The sequence below is a fragment of the Blennius ocellaris genome (assembly GCF_963422515.1).
Source record: "Blennius ocellaris genome assembly, chromosome: 4".
NCBI classification, from domain to species: Eukaryota; Metazoa; Chordata; class Actinopteri; order Blenniiformes; family Blenniidae; genus Blennius; species Blennius ocellaris.
In genome coordinates, this window is record NC_137653.1 from 26,387,238 (window position 1) to 26,406,315 (window position 19,078).

Below are 19,078 nucleotides of genomic sequence, written 5' to 3' on the forward strand. Positions count from 1 at the left end.
ATTTGCAGATATTTGTGCTCCAGTTTAGTTATGAGGTGAAACGATGAAGGAGAAGAAGAAAAAGAAAATAAGGAGAAGAAATAGAAGAAGGAGAAGGATAAAGAGAAGAAGAAGAAGAAGAAGAAGAAGAAGAAGAAGAAGAAGAAGAAGAAGAAGAAGAAGAAGAAGAAGAAGAAGAAGAAGAAGAAGAAGAAGAAGAAGAAGAAGAAGAAGAAGAAGAAGAAGAAGGAGAAGAAGAACATTCCGACACTGAACAGAGGTAAAAAATACCTGAAATATAACAATTAGATAGTGAAATGAAACGATTTATCCTCCACAGACTCAAAACACCCCCAGAATGTAAACATGTTTATTCTTTAAACTTTAGATTTCGAGGACAATAGTGTTTCAGCATCATCTGACATCTAAAAGTCTTAAAATAGAAGATTGTCATTGTTTATAGGGAGAACCAACATGTGAGGATGTGCAAACAAACACACGCCGTAATGATTGTTGTCAATGTGGATCGAGAACCAACAACGACACAGGTCAGAACCCTGAATCAAAAACTGAATTATTTTCTAGATGTAGGGAGAACCTGTCAGAAATATTCCAGTAAAGTACAGATCACTTTAGAATGGAGCGCTTCCTCATTGCGCCCTCTGCTGGTTACACTCTGAATTACACATGAGAGAGTGGAGGAGAAGGTAGAAAGAAAACAAAAAAATCCTGTTTTAACAGGAAGAAACTGTAGAACCAGACTCAACCTGCGGCCACATGCGGCTCTTCAGCTCCTCCACAGCGGCTCCCTGAACATTTCAGAATGTGTCATGTACATAAACATTTATTTTCATTTTGATTTTCTCACACTGATTTTCAAAAATGGTCAAATCTCCAGGAGGAAAACCGCTAAATAACACAAAACAGTAAGGTCAGCGTTGGGGAAAAGATTAAAAAAAGAAAGAAAAAAGAATAGGAAAAATAGAAAAACAGAGGAAAAATTAAAACGGGGAACAAGATTAAAAGAAGAGAAAAAAGAAGAAGAGCAAAAAGCAGGAAAATAAAGACAAATAACAAAAAGAGAAAATGGGAAAAAGGAATAAATTAAAAAAACAAAAAAAATAGGAGCCGTGCAGTGGTGATAAATAGTTAAATAGCTAAAGAGGTGAAAATGTCAAAAGCAGTAAAATCCATGGAAGCTATTATAGTATTAAAAGTGTGAAACACAACCTTATTGTTTGTATTCATAGCAATCTTTTTAACCTTTGTTTCTGTATTTCAGACGATTTGCTTGTTTCGTGGCTCCAGACAAATTTTATTAGTGGTAAAATTGCGAAAGTTGCTCTTTGGTCATGAAGGTTGCAGAGTCCTGGCACAGACAGACACATCATGGATTCAAACTTAAGGTTCTCATGCCCACTCCTCCCTGCTGTCATAATTCATCCAACTGTCCTGTCCTGCAGCCGGGTTAGAACCCCGCCCACCGCGTCCACCTCCCAGCCGGAGGACTCCAGACTAAATCCTTCCTTAATGGGAAAAAAAAGGTCACTTGGAGGTAAAGAACATATCCGTCTCGTTTGGTTGGTATGTTGTTTACGAGCTGGAAAGCCAAAGAGATAGCAGCGGCAAAGGAAGAGGTCAGAGTTCACCAGGAGCGGTCTGCTGAGATTCTTCAACGTCCGTGACACATTTCATAATATGATACTGTGATGTTCTGCCACATCCTGCTCTGTGTTCACCTTCTGCCTTTTATCTGGGGAACTGCTGTGTTGCTTTAACTGGGACTGGAACAGATGTGCATTTTAAAAACACAACAATCACAGGAAAGAACAGATACTCTACCCTTACAAAGCTGAAAAATTACGTTCAATGGCGTGCAAAAGAATCCCCCCCCCCGTGTCAGGACCTGAGTTTGAGCTCAAAAGGACTCAAAAAGTCTTTTTGAGTCTGTTTCTACCAGCTGAAATGTATTCGTTTTTTTCTCTTTTTTAAAAAAAGCTCAAACTCAGTCGGATTGGATCGAGAGCGACTGTGTACAGCCATTCTCAAGTCCTGCCTGGGGTTATGAAGGTCTGGACTCAGTCATTCTGAGACAACAAGCTTCGATCGAAACGTTTCCCTCGTGGGTCTGCTAAAGCTCCGCCTCACTGTCCCGCTGGAAGCTGAAGCTCCACCTCACTGTCCCGTTGGAAACTGAAGCTCCGCCTCGCCGTCCCACTGGAATCTGAAGCTCCACCTCACTGTCCTGTTGGAAACTGACGCTCTACCTCACTGTCCCGTTGGAAACTGAAGCTCCCGTTGGAAGCTGAAGCTCGGCCTCACTGTCCTGTTGGAAACTGACGCTCTACCTCACTGTCCCGCTGGAAGCTGAAGCTCCACCTCACTGTCCTGTTGGAAACTGACACTCTACCTCACTGTCCCGCTGGAAGCTGAAGCTCCGCCTCATCGTCCCGCTGGAATCTGAAGCTCCCGTTGAAAACTGTAGCTCCGCCTTGCCGTCCCGCTGGAAACCGAAGCTCCGCCTCACTGTCCCGCTGGAAGCTGAAGCTCCACCTCACTGTCCTGTTGGAAACTGACGCTCTACCTCACTGTCCCGCTGGAAGCTGAAGCTCCCGTTGGAAGCTGAAGCTCCGCCTCATCGTGCCGCTGGAATCTGAAGCTCCCGTTGAAAACTGTAGCTCCGCCTTGCCGTCCCGCTGGAAACCGAAGCTCGCCTCACTGTCCCGTTGGAAGCTGAAGCTCGCCTCACTGTCCCGTTGGAAGCTGAAGCTCCGTTGGAAACTGAAGCTCTGCCTCGCCGTCCCACTGGAAACTGAAGCTCCGTTGGAAGCTGACACTCCGCCTCATCGTCCCGCTGGAATCTGAAGCTCCCGTTGGTAACTGAAGCTCCGCCTCGCCGTCCCACTGGAAGGTGAAGCTGTCTCTGTCTCAAGTCGCCTGCTGACTGAGATTTACCTCCAAGATTGTCCTGGATTAGTCTTCATCTATCTTCCTTGTCCATCCTGAAGGAAAGTAGCCCCACAGCATGATGCTGCCACCACCATGTGTCCTTTGTGACCTTTCTGGCTTTGGTCCAACAATGTTTCTTCGTCACACTCGTCCATAAAGGTTCTAGTAGTGGAGACCGTGGACCCGCTTACATGGCAGTGATTTCACGTGAAGACGCAAAACCTTTTGTCGTCTTGGGGGTCTGTTTACACACCAATGCTGCTTAGAGACACGGAAAATGCAGCTTTTTCCCAAAGGGGAAGTTTTCAAAAATGCTTTGACTCTATCAACAGTGAAAACACCCCTGTTTCAATCAAGACTTCCTGGAAACGCTTGGATTCACTCATAAAGAGATGGAGACAACGTTGCTACTGCTACAGCACATCACAGCTGTGATAAATAATTGTGCACATGCTCAGTCGGCAATAACAATAACAACAAAGATTCCTCCATCGTGTCACGACGCCCAGTCACCATGATAACAATCCAAATGTTCTAAGAAATCTAAAAACCATGAACCATTTTCCTTCCACTTAACGTTGTGTTGCCCCATCACATAACATGCAGAAAAATAAAGGTACATTTGTAATTGTAGTGTGACAAAATGTGGAAAAGTTCAAGCAGTATGAAGACATTTTTCAAGCGACTGTAAATAGATAAAAAAAACAACAACTAAAGGAACTTTAAAATGAGCTCATGAATGATCATTTCTAAAAGTTAAAGTCCACCTGTAGTCTGGCATTAATCCATCTCACAGAAACTAATTCACATTGCAGGTGAAAGAGTTTTCTGTCTTGTTAGAGCGTGAGATGTAACAATGACCCACAATGTAACGATGACCCACAATGTAACGATGACCCACAATGTAACGATGACCCACAATGTAACGATGACCCACAATGTAACGATGACCCACAATGTAACGATGACCCACAATGTAACGATGACCCACAATGTAACGATGACCCACAATGTAACAACTGGTCGATAATGTAACAAGGCCCCGAGGACAAAAGTTAAAAAGTTTTGATATTACTTTGTGGGACAGGCAAAATATTTTTGTTGTTGTTTGTGTTGTTTTATTCCTTTCTAAAGTGAGCCACTGATTTGTGTTGTTTTGGACTTGAACTTGAACGGCTTCAATTTGAACAACACTGAAAGAATGAGTTCTAAAAGTTTGGACTATTTGTTTATAAGTATATCTGTACACAGTTTATGGCATTTATGTAGGATTGCTGTTCTGTTCTCTATAACCTGCAATCTATTTCTCATCGGTACAAAATAATGTATAACATTAAACATATTAAGATCACATTTCAATTCTTGTTCAATCTTATCAGATTATCAACTAGTTATTACATTTGTGGTTTTATGACGTTATATCTTCCTGCAGTCGTCTGGGTAGAAAGCTGCCTGTTCAGAGGTTCAGTTGTTCAGTTCCCAGCACAGTGAAGTGGAGAGGTCCATAACTTCCACAGTGATGTCGGATGTCTTTGCGTTGAGTGAGCAATAAGTGCGACTGACGTGAACGATGTGCGCCATCAGGTTTTCCAGCATCGTCGTGGCTAATGCTAACAGCAGTTTGTCGTCGGCGCCCAGCGAGACCATCGGTCGCCGGTTATTCATCTGCTGCAGATCTGTGGAAAATTCTCTCCTGTGGCTGAAAGGCAACTGTTTTTTGTTGAGGCTGTCAGACGACCGCTGATGCTCTGCAGGACAGCGTGAAGCTCCTCAGCTGTAATCAGACTGTTTAGACTCTCCACTGCGATGTTGGGCAGAGCCTCTAGGAAGCCACCTCTGATCCATGTCCAAATATCTGCTGGAACAAGTCGGCATGTCTGAGGAGGTCTGCAGTAACCTGCAGTAGCTGCCCAGTGTCAAAACTGCGTTTCTGTGCTCAAATCATCCTGGATCTTTCTGCGAAGCTGGAGCGAATCAGCAGGAGCGGATCGAGCCAACGGGTCAGACGGAGCTCAGTCCTGCAGCTCTGATGCTCTATGAAGCTTTCAGAGATCTTTGTCTCTTGTCACATTGACACGTTTTCCTTCATTGCTTCTTGCCTTTTGCTTCTCTTCGGCTCCACCAGCCCGAGGTTCTGCCGAAGGGGCGGCAAAGACTTCCCCTCTGCTTCGTCTGGACAAGACGGCACTAAGAACCTCCACCTTGACGCTAAAGACCAGGTTTAACTCTGGAAGGAACGAGAGCTGTCTGACACCACAAGCTTGGTATGAGGCGATTTCCACTTGGGAATCATTTTTAGCCATCAACTCAATCATTTGGACATTTTCCTGGACAACATGTTTAACCTGTGCTGTCGTTAGCCATGCCAGTTAGCCACATTCAGGCTAATGTGACATCCTTTATCCTGAGACACTGGATCCGCTATAAAGTCCTCACAAGATCTGCTTCCACTGTTGGAAAGGCTTTCAGGCAGCAAATGGAATATATTGAATATGAATACACGCAGGCTTCATTTGGTTGGTTTTTCCATTTGTGTTTAAAGTAGTTAAATATTCTTATTTAATATTTTAATTTATTCAGTCGAGAGTTGTGTAGTTTAATCTTTTTCGATCAAATAAATAAATTTTTATCCTGAGTTACTACTTTTTCAACACAATTTAGGCCCAATTGACACGTTTTAAGTGAAAAGGCATGAACAAAAGGTTTGTTTTCATTTGAATAAGTTGTGTAAATGGGCCCTTAATCTATACAATGGGAGCCCTTTTTAAAAAATATTCCTGAGGACAATTAATTGCACTCTTGTTTAAAACTTGCCTTTGTAACATTAAACATAACTTCAAACAAGTAAGACTCTTTGTTATGCAATGAAGAATTAGAAGGAAAAGAGCTGCATTTCATTGTAAGACAAAAATAATAAGAATAAATAAATGAAATTTGGTTTTACTCATCAGAACCATTTAAAATGCAAATTTGGATGAGTATGCATACAAAGAGTCAAATCAGTGACATTTAAAGTGCTTTGTGAGCTCTGCACAGAGAAAAAAGCTCTGCAGAAATAAAAACAAAAAGGTTCAGGTTGGAGTCGAATGTGAGAGAAGCTGCCGGGACGTCGGCGTCTCTCCTCACATCCACGAGCCGAACGCGATTGAAATTAAATGTTTAATGAGCAGGAAGCAGAAATCACGTCACAACAGCCACCAGCTTGTTTGAACCTTTTGCTGACGTGTAACAACACGGCGTGGAAGATAGACGAAGGCGAGCTTCGGCTGAGAGGAAGGAAACTGAGAACGTAGAAAAGAGGAGTCCGCTGATGACCTGAACCAGGTATTTGAAAACTCACTCAAAACATACATTTTTCACAATTTTCTTCCCACAAAATTCTTCATTCAAACTGTTTTTAACACAGATAACATGTTTGAATATCGAACAACAATCTGACCGTTAACTAGATTAGAATTGACACAAATTGTGTAAAAATGATTTTGTAAACAATTTCCGTTAGTATTAAAAAAAAAATTCTGTGGCCTATAAGAGTGATTTTTTTGATTATTTATATTTAAATATATTCCTTTTATTCTCATTTATTCACAAGAGAAATTGCTATGGTGCCATTTTTATAATTACCTTTATTAATTTTAAGTTGTGCTTTCTGTAGCTTTCACAGACTATTATTGATACAAGATAATTATACTGTAATCATATTAATATAAGTAAATGGCTTCATAATATTATTGCTATTTATTAGTAAAATTGAGCGTTGACTCGTATGTACACCTGAAATGTATGATTTTTCATAGAATCAACCATGTCAATAACAAAATGATGAATCTGTGGTTAAAAACACATTGTTTCAATGAGTTACACGTGTGAAGGGAGGAGAATCCATGTTATTTGAATGTTTTTAAATGGAATCCAATTTAAAAAACCTGAACCTTTTTATGAAGATTTTCTTTAAATTAGTAGATTATGAGCAGATACATCCAAGTCAAACACTGAAGTACTTTTCCAAGTTAAAAATAAAGATAGATGAAGTGAAATTAGAATAAGATCAAACCTACTGCTACTAATAATCCGGGATGAGCGAGGACACCACTATCTGTATCTCTTCAACCATCTAAGTTATCTGTATCCGTATCTGTACTCTGGGTGGGTGGGGCTTAAACCGGAAGTGGGTGTTCATGTAAACAACCAGTGGCGGCAAACAGGGAAATGATATGTCAGCCTTGTTCACTGTATTCTTCTCAAAAGCACCGCGTTCAGTACGAGCAAAGTTTTCCAACTGACTTTAATGGCTGGTGGTGAACACCACCAGCCAAACTAAGAGCAAGCAGACGGTTTCAGCTCTGTCTTGTCAAATGCACCGCGTACGTTATACAACAAGTTCACCATGTAACTTTAAATTTAATACAAACCGAAATTGAGGCGAGCTGAAGAAAACCCGAGGAAGACTGAAGAGAGCAACAGTCACTCTCTGTGTGTCGGAACTACCTGCAGATGTGTGTGTCTGTCATGAGGGGCGGGCTCTGTGTGTGACTGGCCAATCACAGAGCATGAAGACGGTCAGTTACCAAATGAGGATTTTCCTTCAGCATGAGTATTGATGAGTTTTACTTGTATCATCCTCGTATGCGTCAAACATGCTTTATCTCTACTAATAATGCTTCTGTGTCAATTGTATGTAAAAAAAACAACAACAACATAAAACAAAGAAATATAGTTAAGGCTCAAACTAAATAGAAAAAACCTTTCTTTAAATTTATTTCAAATCGATGCATTCTTTAAAATCTAACTAATAAAATGTTGGGTATGAGAATTAATGTTATGCAATGGAAAACATTAAATTAAATGGTGTTAAACACATTAAATAGTGCAATAATAATCTTTAAATTAAGATGCTACAGTATAATTTTTTTCAGTCTATTGGATTAAAATGTTTGTATTTTTACAAAAACCAAACAATTACTACAGAAAATGAGACAATCTCAGCATAATGCAAATTCCAATGAAAACTTCTGATGAAGTGAAATATATATTTTAAAAAAACTGTTGCATTATGGGTGTTTTTAGAAACTGGACACCCCCGATCTAAGACGTGTGAGGTCCAGGGCAGATAGAAAAAAACAAGACAACCCAACTATATATAGAGAAACAATGCAAGTCAGAAATAATATGAAAGTATCCCCAAAGAATCTAACTGCAGAAATGTGACTGTAGTTTGATCTGAACATGACTTTTCTCTTCATATCAATGTCATTCTTTAAATCTGCCCACACCATAAAGAAATGAAAACCAATCAATGTCCACCGTTGCTCGCCACATGTTTGTGGGAATAATTGAGTGGCTGGCATGAAAGAGGAACTCACATCTCTGTTTGTTTCCGTTGCTGGTGGGGAGGACGGGGGCGTTGCGTGCCAGCAGTTTGACCGGCAGGGATTTGACCCGCCGTACGAGCGGCACTGCCACCCGCGGGCGTTTGACCGGCACCACCCGGGGCACCGGGGACACCCGGCCACGGTACTCAAACAACCTGAGGAAGAGGAGGAGGAAGAGGAGGAACAGGTTCAAGAAGGGAGAGAGAGAGAGGAGGAAGAGTTAAAAAGGTCACGAAAACTTGGAACTCTGCATAAAATATATATGAGTTTAAGAAGCACCATGTTGCTGTTTGGAATCAATTCAAGTCAACGTAACTGGTCCTGACAGCTGACCCGTGAAGACCCGGAGAAATATGAAAGCACTTCTGTCTCCAGAGCCACATGCATTTATTGTAAAGACCAAGAAAAGAAGCATAATGACCCGAAGAATAAAGGACAAGTAAGGAGAAGCTGGAGTCACGTTGCATCCAGTCGTGCAGATAATGACACTTGAAGCCTCCAGAAAGTTAGCATGCAGTAATGCAATAATGAGGAATCAACGTCTGCACAACAGCTGCTTGTGGAAAATGAACAAGGCACGTGTATTTTCATGCAGACATTCTACGGTACGCTGAGAGCAGTGTGTCGCATCTATCTATCTATCTATCTATCTATCTATCTATCTATCTATCTATCTATCTATCTATCTATCTATCTATCTCTATAATGCTGTTGACTGAGCTCGCTGTGAATGAGCAGATCAGTCAGACTTTAATCATGATTAGCATGTAGCATTGCTGCTGTGTTCACATTCCTATGTTTGATCTGGACCAGAGTCTCTTCTGGGAAAAACTGATCTGTTTGGGCAACATGATCTTTCCTATTAACTCTAAAACTGGAGCTAACAAACGGTCTCTGGTTCTCCCGCAAACCTCGGTCTGGGTTGGTTTTCATACCATCTTTCTTGCGGCTGGGAGGAGGAGGAGGTGACGTAGTAAAACAAAAGCTAACCGCGCAAATCAGAAGAAGCAGACTCAGAAAAAAAAAGTTTGCGGCAGATGTGAAGTAGTGAGGAAGAGACTCATTGATATCTGGTCTGAAGACTATACATCGCAGTTGTTTGTAGCTACACATTAGCCTCAAGCTAATTAGCCTAGTCATAGTGGGCTAAAGCGGCAGGACTTCCTGTTTTGGCTCGGACCAATCCACGAGTCGTGTTTCTTCTTCACTTCCTCCCTGGTCAGTGTTTGTTTCAGGCGACAGCGCCCCCAAACCAGCAGCTGGTGTAACTGCGGGAGGTTTTCCAGGCGATCAGATCCGGACTCTAAAGGGAATGTGAACGCCACCGAACCAAATGAAGTTGTGGAACCCGACTGTCTGAATGTGAAACTCTTTAGCATGTAGCATATAGCATATAGCACGGCCGTTAAACCATTGAGCGACATTGAGCTAACTCTGGTGGTTCAAACATCTCTGGTGATTAAGTTGCATAATTTATCTTAATTGACAGTCTGTCTGATTTTTGTCTTTCTCATTAATATTAAAGAATTTCCACACCGCAGACATCGCTCTTACCCTGTCGTCTACCTGCAGCTGATGTTGCTGACGTATGAAGTACTACCTGTGGTATCAGACCTGATACCGATATCGGTGTCTATATCGGGACATCCCTATTTTTTCTTTTGTATTGAGATTAAAAACAGATTTTCAAACCATTGTATTTTAATTTTATTTAATACATCATCCCAATTGTTTTTCGCCGCACGGAGGTCTAAAGTGTTTCACCTGATCTACTGAGATCCTGATGGAAATGATGAGTTATGGTACAGATTGTCTTAGTTATGAGCCTGTGAACGGCTCTCTCTCACACACACACACACACACACACACACACACACACACACACACACACACACACACACACACACACACACACACACACACACACACACACACACACACACACACACACACACACACACACACACACACACACAATGTTTGGAGGTGCTGTAAGACAGCCGGTTGGGATTAAATGGATTATTCTCTGGGTTGCAAGGTATTCCTTGCAGGTCGGGGTTCGGTCGTCTACCGGTGTGGTCTGCCCGGTTCGCCAGTGCCAGCTGGGATGTGGTGCGACGCTCCTCCGTCATGGCTCCACAGGGCAAAGAGGTCAGAAAATCTGTATTTCCTAATGCCTTTCTGTGAGGATATGGTTTCTGCCGGACGACTGAAATCGGGAAGCGTTTTCATGGGCTGCATCACGCACTGTGAAATAATGTCGGCGTGAAATATGCAATATATTAATGGAGGGCAGGAGGATGTAACCTGCGGCTCTCCGGAGCTTTAACAAGAACAAATGTGAACCAGGAGTTATTTTCATTGGACCTGTCAAAGAGATCTTATCTCGCAGCTCCAGACGACCGAGCTCTTACTTTTTGGACTGAGGGAGGAAACGGTGTTGATAAGCCGTGATAACTTCATTTTGAAGACGCCTAGCCAGGTTTATTTGGTGCAAAGTGTGAAAAAAGCTTCTCTTTAGGCTCAAACACACTCACATTGTCACCAAGTAAACTTTTTTAAACGGGTGAAAATGCAACTTTTTGAAACAACGCTGCTGCGAATACCAACCATAACCGTAGTAACTAGTAGTTCTGCACATGCTCAGTAGAGACAATCAGAACAAAGTTTCCTCCGTGGTTTCATGACTCCCCGTCCACATCCTCCTGGGACTTGGTACTTTTATTTTGACAGTCAATATAACAATTCAACTCGGTGGTCTGTCCACGACAATGTCCGTTTTCTCCCAATCGTTATTGTTTGTATTGTTATTACATTGTTATATTGTTTGTTTTTCTGCTGCGTGTGTGTGAGTGTGTGTTTGTGTGTGTGGCTTCATTACTAAAAAACAAATGACACCATCAACTGGTTGCCCAATATGACCATTGAGTAAACAGACATTGTTTTCAAAACGTTTCTGAACCGTTGTGTAAAGATGTTTAGAAGTGCCAGGCCTTCTGACACTAACCAGTATTGAGCTCCATGTTGGCATCACGGCCCATAGAAAAGCTTCAGTTGAGAATTCAAGCTCATTTCATAAAACACGGCTGACTTTTCTTTGATTTAAGCCTCCTGCTATCACTGACCTCAACTCAATAAAAGTCCATGGATTTATAACAAAAGCTGCATCATATCTCAATCGGCTCGGGTCGTACAGATGGCCATAAAAGTGAAGTCAGAGGTCTGGGAATCTCTGCTCCAGATGGAAAGGAGCTCTGCCTCGGTGTTAATCAACCAAGGTTCATAATCGCAGTATAATTACACAAATCTACTGTGTACAGAAGATATAAGTACAGATTCGTGTAGGAACCAGATTTAGCCTGAAGGTGAATGAGGCGAACGAAGGTCTGTCGGTCAAAGTGAACTTACTCAGGTTGAAGTTGATTGAAGTTGATGGAAGAATTTATCAGAGATTCAGAGAGAAATGGAGGATTGGTGGGGGTGAGCATAGAAATACAGATGGGGCTGTACTGTGTTTTGAACATTTATCGGCTCAAAATGGAGAAATGAGGTCAGACAAGTGAGCCGTGTAAATCTGTTCTGCAGCCCGGCCGGTCGACATGTTTCCATACGTCAGTATCACTCCTTCATTCACTCAAATCCAGATCATAAAACCTACGATGGACACTTATGAAGCCGGCGTGGAATCTGAGGCCCCCGTTCACATTGCCAGTGAAAATGTCAAACGTTGGTTGCATTTCGGGGGTCCGTTTCCATGACAACGGTGCTCTGAGCCACTGGAGACGTAGGCGAAAACGGGATTTTATCGAAACGTTCCGGCTCTACTTGCATTGTATCTATTGAACGTATTGTCGCATTGCCAGTGTTGTGCCTGAACGAGTTCAGCGAACGCTCGTTCATGAACTCGATCACATTTTGGGCGAACGTGAACTGAACGTTCTGCATTTCCTCCTGATGAACGTTACTGTGAGCGGCGCTCATTCTGGTGTTTGTGAACGGCGCTCTCACAGTTTAATGTTGTTTAACAGGGTTGCCAGGTTTACAGAGCCTTCCAGTGGACATCCCGGCTAAAGCACACTGGAAACATGTCGGGGGGAAAACAGCCAACCTGGCAGCAGCAGCCGCCACAGAGTCGCACCGCCGCATGCATCATCAACATGCGACGCTTCACAGCAAATAGAAGACAGCAGCACGACCTCAGACTCTGCCTCAACCATTAATACTTCATCTTCCTATGATTACATAAAAGAATTTTATGAAAAGGTCAGTGATGATCCAGGTGGGACAATCTTACCTTTTTGTGTAAACTTTGTCTGCCGGGTTTCAAGAAGCAACATCAACAACATCAACATCGACCTGAGACGGCACATTGAACTGAAGCTATTCAACGTATGTGGAGGAACTAAAAACTCAAAAAACACGTCAATGATGAGCCAATAATAGGCTGAATATTGCTCTTTTATGACCCAAGTTCTGTAGCTTTTCTTTGGGAAAACAAGTCAGGAAAAAAAATCGATTCACAAAAAACTGAAAATTGAAATAGATAAATAATGTTAAAGTGTTTTGTACTTTGAATGTTGCACTTTGAGGTCCATCTTAATTTTCTTACCTCAGCCTGGCTCCGACCTCACATTGTGTTTATGTCAGTACAAGTATTATGTCGACCTCTTCTGGACTTTGTTGTTCACAGTATACTGCACTTCACAATGCTCTCCTTCAGGGTTTTACTATTTTAACTTGTGATTTGTTTGTAGAACCTGCCTGCTATATCTTCCTTTGCACCTTAAGGACTGCTGTCCATTTTTTGTTTTGTTTTAATAATTCCTCATGAGAAAGACCCTTTTCAAGCAGCATGTTTAGGAGAATCTAGTGTCGGGAAGCTGCAGCTGGCTGCGAGTGTGACTGAATGGGGGGCAACAGGAGGGGAATATTGGGAGAAAAAAAATAAGTATGAACCAGTTAACTTTAGGAACTGAATCATGAACTATGAACTGAACTAGTTCATTTTAAAATTTGAGAACTGAACTTTGAACTAGTTCATGTAGAAACTGAACTTTCCCCACACTGCATATTGCCTTGCAGGCCTGTGCATGCTGACGTATTTCCATGTGTTGTAACCTGTAGTTATGTGATACATGTGACAGATGATGTTATCTTCATGGCGCGTAGCAACATATCACACATATTGTCATACCATCATCACATTATTGTGATAAATGATATACATGGAAAGAAAAAGACTGGCAACATATTTTTCTCTCTGCTGTTGTAAACTTCTAACATTCCTTGAAACATGTGTATTACTTTCTTTATGAGCACATGTTAAATATTTAGCAGTGAATAATAGATCACAGGGTTATTAAAGTGTCCACTGTGGAGAGCTGCTTTCATATAAATGCCTTTTACACACATTTATGTTTTCATTTGCCGATTGACGATACATTTATATTGTAAATCTTTAGATTTGTTGTATGTTGAAATCAAACCGCTATCAATTATGATTTATACGGCATCGTATTGTTTATAAGAAAAGCAAACGAGTGCGTGTTGCTCATCCAGATGCTCTCTGAAGCTCATCCTGAAATTTATACCTCCGTTCTTGGGGAGAACTCCACAAAGCAAAGCGAAGTGAAGTGAAGTGAAGACGCCATGTGCAGCACAGATTGTAAAGCCTCATGTTGAGGATTCTCTCTCCAGTTATTCCAAATGTTGGAGGCAGATGGCCGCTGACCTCTCAGGTCTGTTTTGATATATTTTCCATCTACGAGACTTCTTTCTTTACTTTAGTTTTTACTTGACTCTATTCAGTGCCCAGAGATTACTGCCCCTTTACCAGTTATTCAGGTCCAATCAATCAACCACTTTGACCTTCAACAGCTCAACAATCTCTTTACCCTTAAGTACATTGGCTTTTCCTAAAGTGAACTACAATACACCAAAACTATTCAGATTAATTTTCTTTCATTGCAAACTGCCCTGCATCTGTTGTGGATTTTAAATCCTCTCATGTGGGTTAAATCAAGGTAATTGCTTTTTAAGTCAGTTTGTATTAGTGACAGCACTGATGTCCTTTCAGATTAAAAACTAAAGATGCTATCGCTAGTACAAATATGATACCAACACTTTGTACGAGACTTTATTCTGGAAGCAGAAACCGACACTCATGTGGTGAGGGAAAATGTTTTTCTTAAATCTAGAATTTGAAATAAAATCCCTCGAAAACCAATACTATATACAAAAACTGCACTGTTCCGTTTCTACGGAGACGAAGCATTTTCGGTTTTCAAAAACTTGCGTCTTCAGTGTTTCCGATCACCGTCGTGCTGTAAACAGACACCCGGGACCCAAGGAGAGTTTGACGTTTTCAGAGTGTTAGAAGACGTTTGAAGAGTGAAGTGAAATCTGTGTGTGATTGTTTTTTTTTTACCTTAAAAAAAAAAAAAAAACGTTCTATAGACATAAGCAACTGCAACATCTTTATGAGCGACAAACTGAACAGTTTTTATGCAGTTAGTTCACCACAAGATGTTCATTTTAACGTGATTTATTTAAATGTATCTACGAAATGGACTCGTGCTGAACTTACACTTTCCTGTTGTAAAGACTCATTTTCCCTGCCGTTTTCCTTTATTTTATACAATCAGAGGTGTGAAACACTCGGTCCCATGCTGAGTGGGCTGGCGCAGTAAAATAGTGCCACAATAACCATTCAATTTCAACTTTAAAGGCATGGCTTTGAGCCTAATGCTGGTTTTCTAGCTTTCGTGGCAGCATCACTGATATCTCTGCTCGGGTCTCAGTGTCACTATTCTTAAGAGATTACCGTATTTTCTGGACGATAAGCCGCGACTTTTTCCCAACGCTTTGAACCCTGCGGCTTATAACACGATGGGGCTGATTTATGGATTTTTACAGGTTAACGGGATTCATGCCGCCAGATTCTACTTCCGCATGCAGATACATGTTGTTTTTAGCCTCTGCTTCTCCAAAACTTGCCTTAGAAGGGACATTTCTGCTCCTCGTCTTGTGCTGCTTCCCTCCAGCAGCTGACTGCCGTGAATGATGCGTTCAGGTGCATCACATAAACTAGCGCGCTGGACTCTGTGGCTGAGAAATCTTCCTTCTCAGAATCACGATCAGCAAATAATAAAATGCTAAATAAAATGAGATAAAATGCTTGATTATGTATCTGTCTGTCTGTCTCTCTGTGTCTCTCTGTCTGTTTGCGGGCTTCACAGCAGGCCCATGAGGCGCGCAACACAGTCAAACAAATAACAAAAACACCACAAATTAGTTAGGGATTTTGCTCATGAGCTTGGTGGGTTGGCCAGATTGGAGAACATATAACTTATGTCTGACACCTCTGATCTGCATCGTCACAAAACCTGAAGGAAATCAAAGATTTAAAAGTCAAAACAATAACACGTGTCATGACACATAGTTACAGGAAGTGATGAAAGTCCCTCTTCAGACCCAGAGGAAGCGCCACGAGTTCAAACGACGCCACCAGCGAAGGAGCGACACGCGAGTCAATGACCTTCAAAGACATGGCCGCTCATCACCTCACTGACCTCAGCTGTCCCCTTTTTGCTGCATTGAGCTGTTTCACAGCCAAACACACAAACCTGATGAGGTTCTGAGCGAAGCGAAAAGATGCTTGAGGAGAGTCGTCCCCCCCCCCCGCCGAGAGCGAGAGCCACCATCTTTTGTGAAACTCAAAACCTCCGTACTGCAAAAGTTTCAAAACCTCTGGATGCAATGACGCCCAGTAACCCCAGGATGTTTTATTGTTTTTCTTCTCGGGTGTAATTCTGAAGATCCTCCAGCCGCATCGGACGCAGACAGCCGCTTGACAAGACGCCTCATCAAGGATCACAGCTACAGCCGACATCTTCTCATGAACTCGTTTCAAAACATTTTCACTTGTTGGAGTCTATCTGGCCTTTCACCCTCATAACACTGACGGCTCTGATGACACCTGGTTCTGTCGGCGCAGTAATACTTCCCACACTGGGAAGTGACAGCAGGGGTTCATGTAAATAAAGGGGATTTGACCAGATGTTCCCCACCATGCTCATCAAGAGGCAAATGCAGGGCTGGGAGATTTGGACAAAAAAAATTTGAAAAAAATCTATAATTCTGAAATTATAGGTAATTCCCTCAATGTACTTTAAAACATCTGCAAACATCAGATATACTGTCAAAAGAGCATCTTTATTGCTGTGATTGTCCTCAGAGTTAAAATGCATATAAACTGTCCCAAAATAATAAAAAGTAAATGAGGCTCAGTCATTTGACAAATTCAAGCTTTTACCAGGTTTAAGCAACAGAACTACGAAAACCCACAAGGAGGGGAATGGTAGAACAGAACGCGAAAATGCCGAGAAACTGTAGTGAGAAAAAAAAAAAAGTAATTTGCAAAATAAAAATCATATTTAGCTACAAATTTGATTAATCGATTAAATCATTTTTTTGCCCAGTTCTGGAGGAAACAGAAAGAAATACCCTGAAAGAAACATCTAATCTAAAAGTTACAGTTTCTAAAGTGAGTGTTGCAGCCTCACCTGTTTTCTCACTCTTTAATATAGACTTTTATATAGTCTCACAACTCTCAGATTGACTTCGTGCCACTGCAAGATCAACCTACAACATGTTGGATTACTTCTTTACATTATTTTCACAGAGTTCAGATTAAGAGTTCAGTCAGAAGATCTGGATATCAGGCCCCGTTTACACCATGTTGTCAAGTGGAAACAGAAAACCTCTGTTGCGGTTTGCGTTTGAAAACTCTCTGTCTCCATGGAAATGCAATTTTCTGGAATTGATTTTGTCTCTGAAAAGTGTCACATTCACACAGAATCACTAAAAACAATTTAGTTTTCATGTTGGGCCACTAGTGAGTGTTGTTTGTTTTTGTATTGAAACCACACACACGCACACACACGCACGCACGCACGCACACACACACACACACACACACACACACAGCAGAGAACAATGAGCTCTGAACAATAACAATGGAAGAACACAAATATTCTAGTGGACAGACGGAAGTTGAATTTATATTATGGTGTCAAAATAAAAGTACAAGGAGAATGTGGACTGGGAGTCATGACACACTGTAGGAATGCGCATTAGCAACACTTTCTTCATCGACATGAAGATGTAGCCCGATTGTTTTCGAAAAGTTCCACCTCAAAAAGCTGTGTTTTCAGTGGCCCCGTTGTCGTGAAGACGAACATCCAAATCACTACAAAGGTTTTGTGTTTTCACTTGAAATCATTGCCGTGTAAACAGGCCTGTAGACTCATAGACAGCCTATATGGTGACACTTCTTTGACGGATGACGTCGCAGTGCGACGCCATCTTGGATGGGTCACCCTGCGCCTCCAGTACATTTATTTCTACTGAGGAAAGCGTGGTCCAATAATCAGAACTCCCTTTATTTATTTTCACACATTAAAAGTACCTGCTTTCATGATGTAATGCTTTGTGTTGTCCTTCTTCACAAAGATTGACGTGTATGGGTAGGTGCACGCACGCACGCACGCACGCACGCACGCACGCACGCACGCACGCACGCACGCACGCACGCACGCACGCACGCACGCACGCACGCACGCACACACACACACACACACACACACACACACACACACACACACACACACACACACACACACACACACACACACACACACACACACACACACACACACACACACACGCATGCATGCAAACCAGACATCTCATACAACCGGTTGACATTATTCAAACTTTTTTTGATTTACTGAGTTTTGTTTGAATAAAGCTTCACCAAAACAAACTGTCAAAACTTGTTCCAGGGCGGCCCCAACCCAACACACTGATATACAAAAAAAACAACCAAAAAAACACACTGATCTACTGAAGAGCTTCAGAAATGCAGTTTCTGCTTGATTGAGACAAACGAGGCTTGAATCCACATCAAATCAGAGCCCGATTAACCTTCTGATGATCGACGGGAACAAAGGACCGAAAGTTCAAGAGTTGAAATGACCTCTGCAGCCGTGATGCTACAAGAGCCTCCACTCACCTGTCATAGAAATCTTCTCTGTAGAAATCGTAGTCAAATTCATAGCCGCTGTGGGAAATAGAAGCGAGAGAGTAACTGGTTAGATTAAAAACTGCACTGTGTTCACAGAGGGGTGTGTGACATGGCGACGTTAGATCATGAAGACAGAGAGACCGTATAGTCGTCTGTAAAACACACTCTATATGTTGCAGCTCTATGCTGATGTGAGGCGTGGGTGAAGGATAAACATGGGAGTTGATCCCAAAAACAAGCTCCGCCTCCATCGTGTGGAAACGGTCTGGCTTTTCCTCGGACCACGAAACAAGAACAACCGTGAAAGAGTGAACAGACGGAGTCTGTCAAAATGTGCCTCCTATTCAGGAGGAGAGAAAAACTGTCAGATGTCTGAGCTGCAAAATGTTCTAAAGCTGTTTTCCTTTTAATAGTCAGGTTGTTGATATTGAAGTTTGAGTTTCTTTAAATCGCTTCACTTTAAGACAAAACTTCAGTTACATAAGTTTGCATTTTTATTTGCCTCATTTCTAAAAGCTATTCAGTGTTAATATACTTAAATCTTTAGATAATATTTTGCAGAATTGCCTTAGTTTAAAACAGTTGATATTTGTTTCCCCCCCATTTGAAATAAGCCTCAAGTATTTCTTTTTTTTTTATTATTTGGTATTTTGTTTTGTTATTATATTACTTTTCATGATGATATTTCACT

At 41.7% G+C, this 19,078-nt stretch overlaps 1 protein-coding gene across 1 annotated transcript in view; it reads right to left on the minus strand.

The window, feature by feature from the left end:
• Nucleotides 1-19,078, minus strand: part of raly (RALY heterogeneous nuclear ribonucleoprotein) — a gene marked incomplete at both ends in the record, with an annotated part of 31,710 nt that overhangs the window by 1,897 nt on the left and 10,735 nt on the right. The window contains 2 exons of the mRNA XM_080494431.1: nucleotides 8,292-8,455; nucleotides 18,376-18,423. Of these exons, the coding sequence (XP_080350557.1) occupies nucleotides 8,292-8,455; nucleotides 18,376-18,423 (212 nt within the window). The remainder of the gene's footprint in view (nucleotides 1-8,291; nucleotides 8,456-18,375; nucleotides 18,424-19,078) is intronic.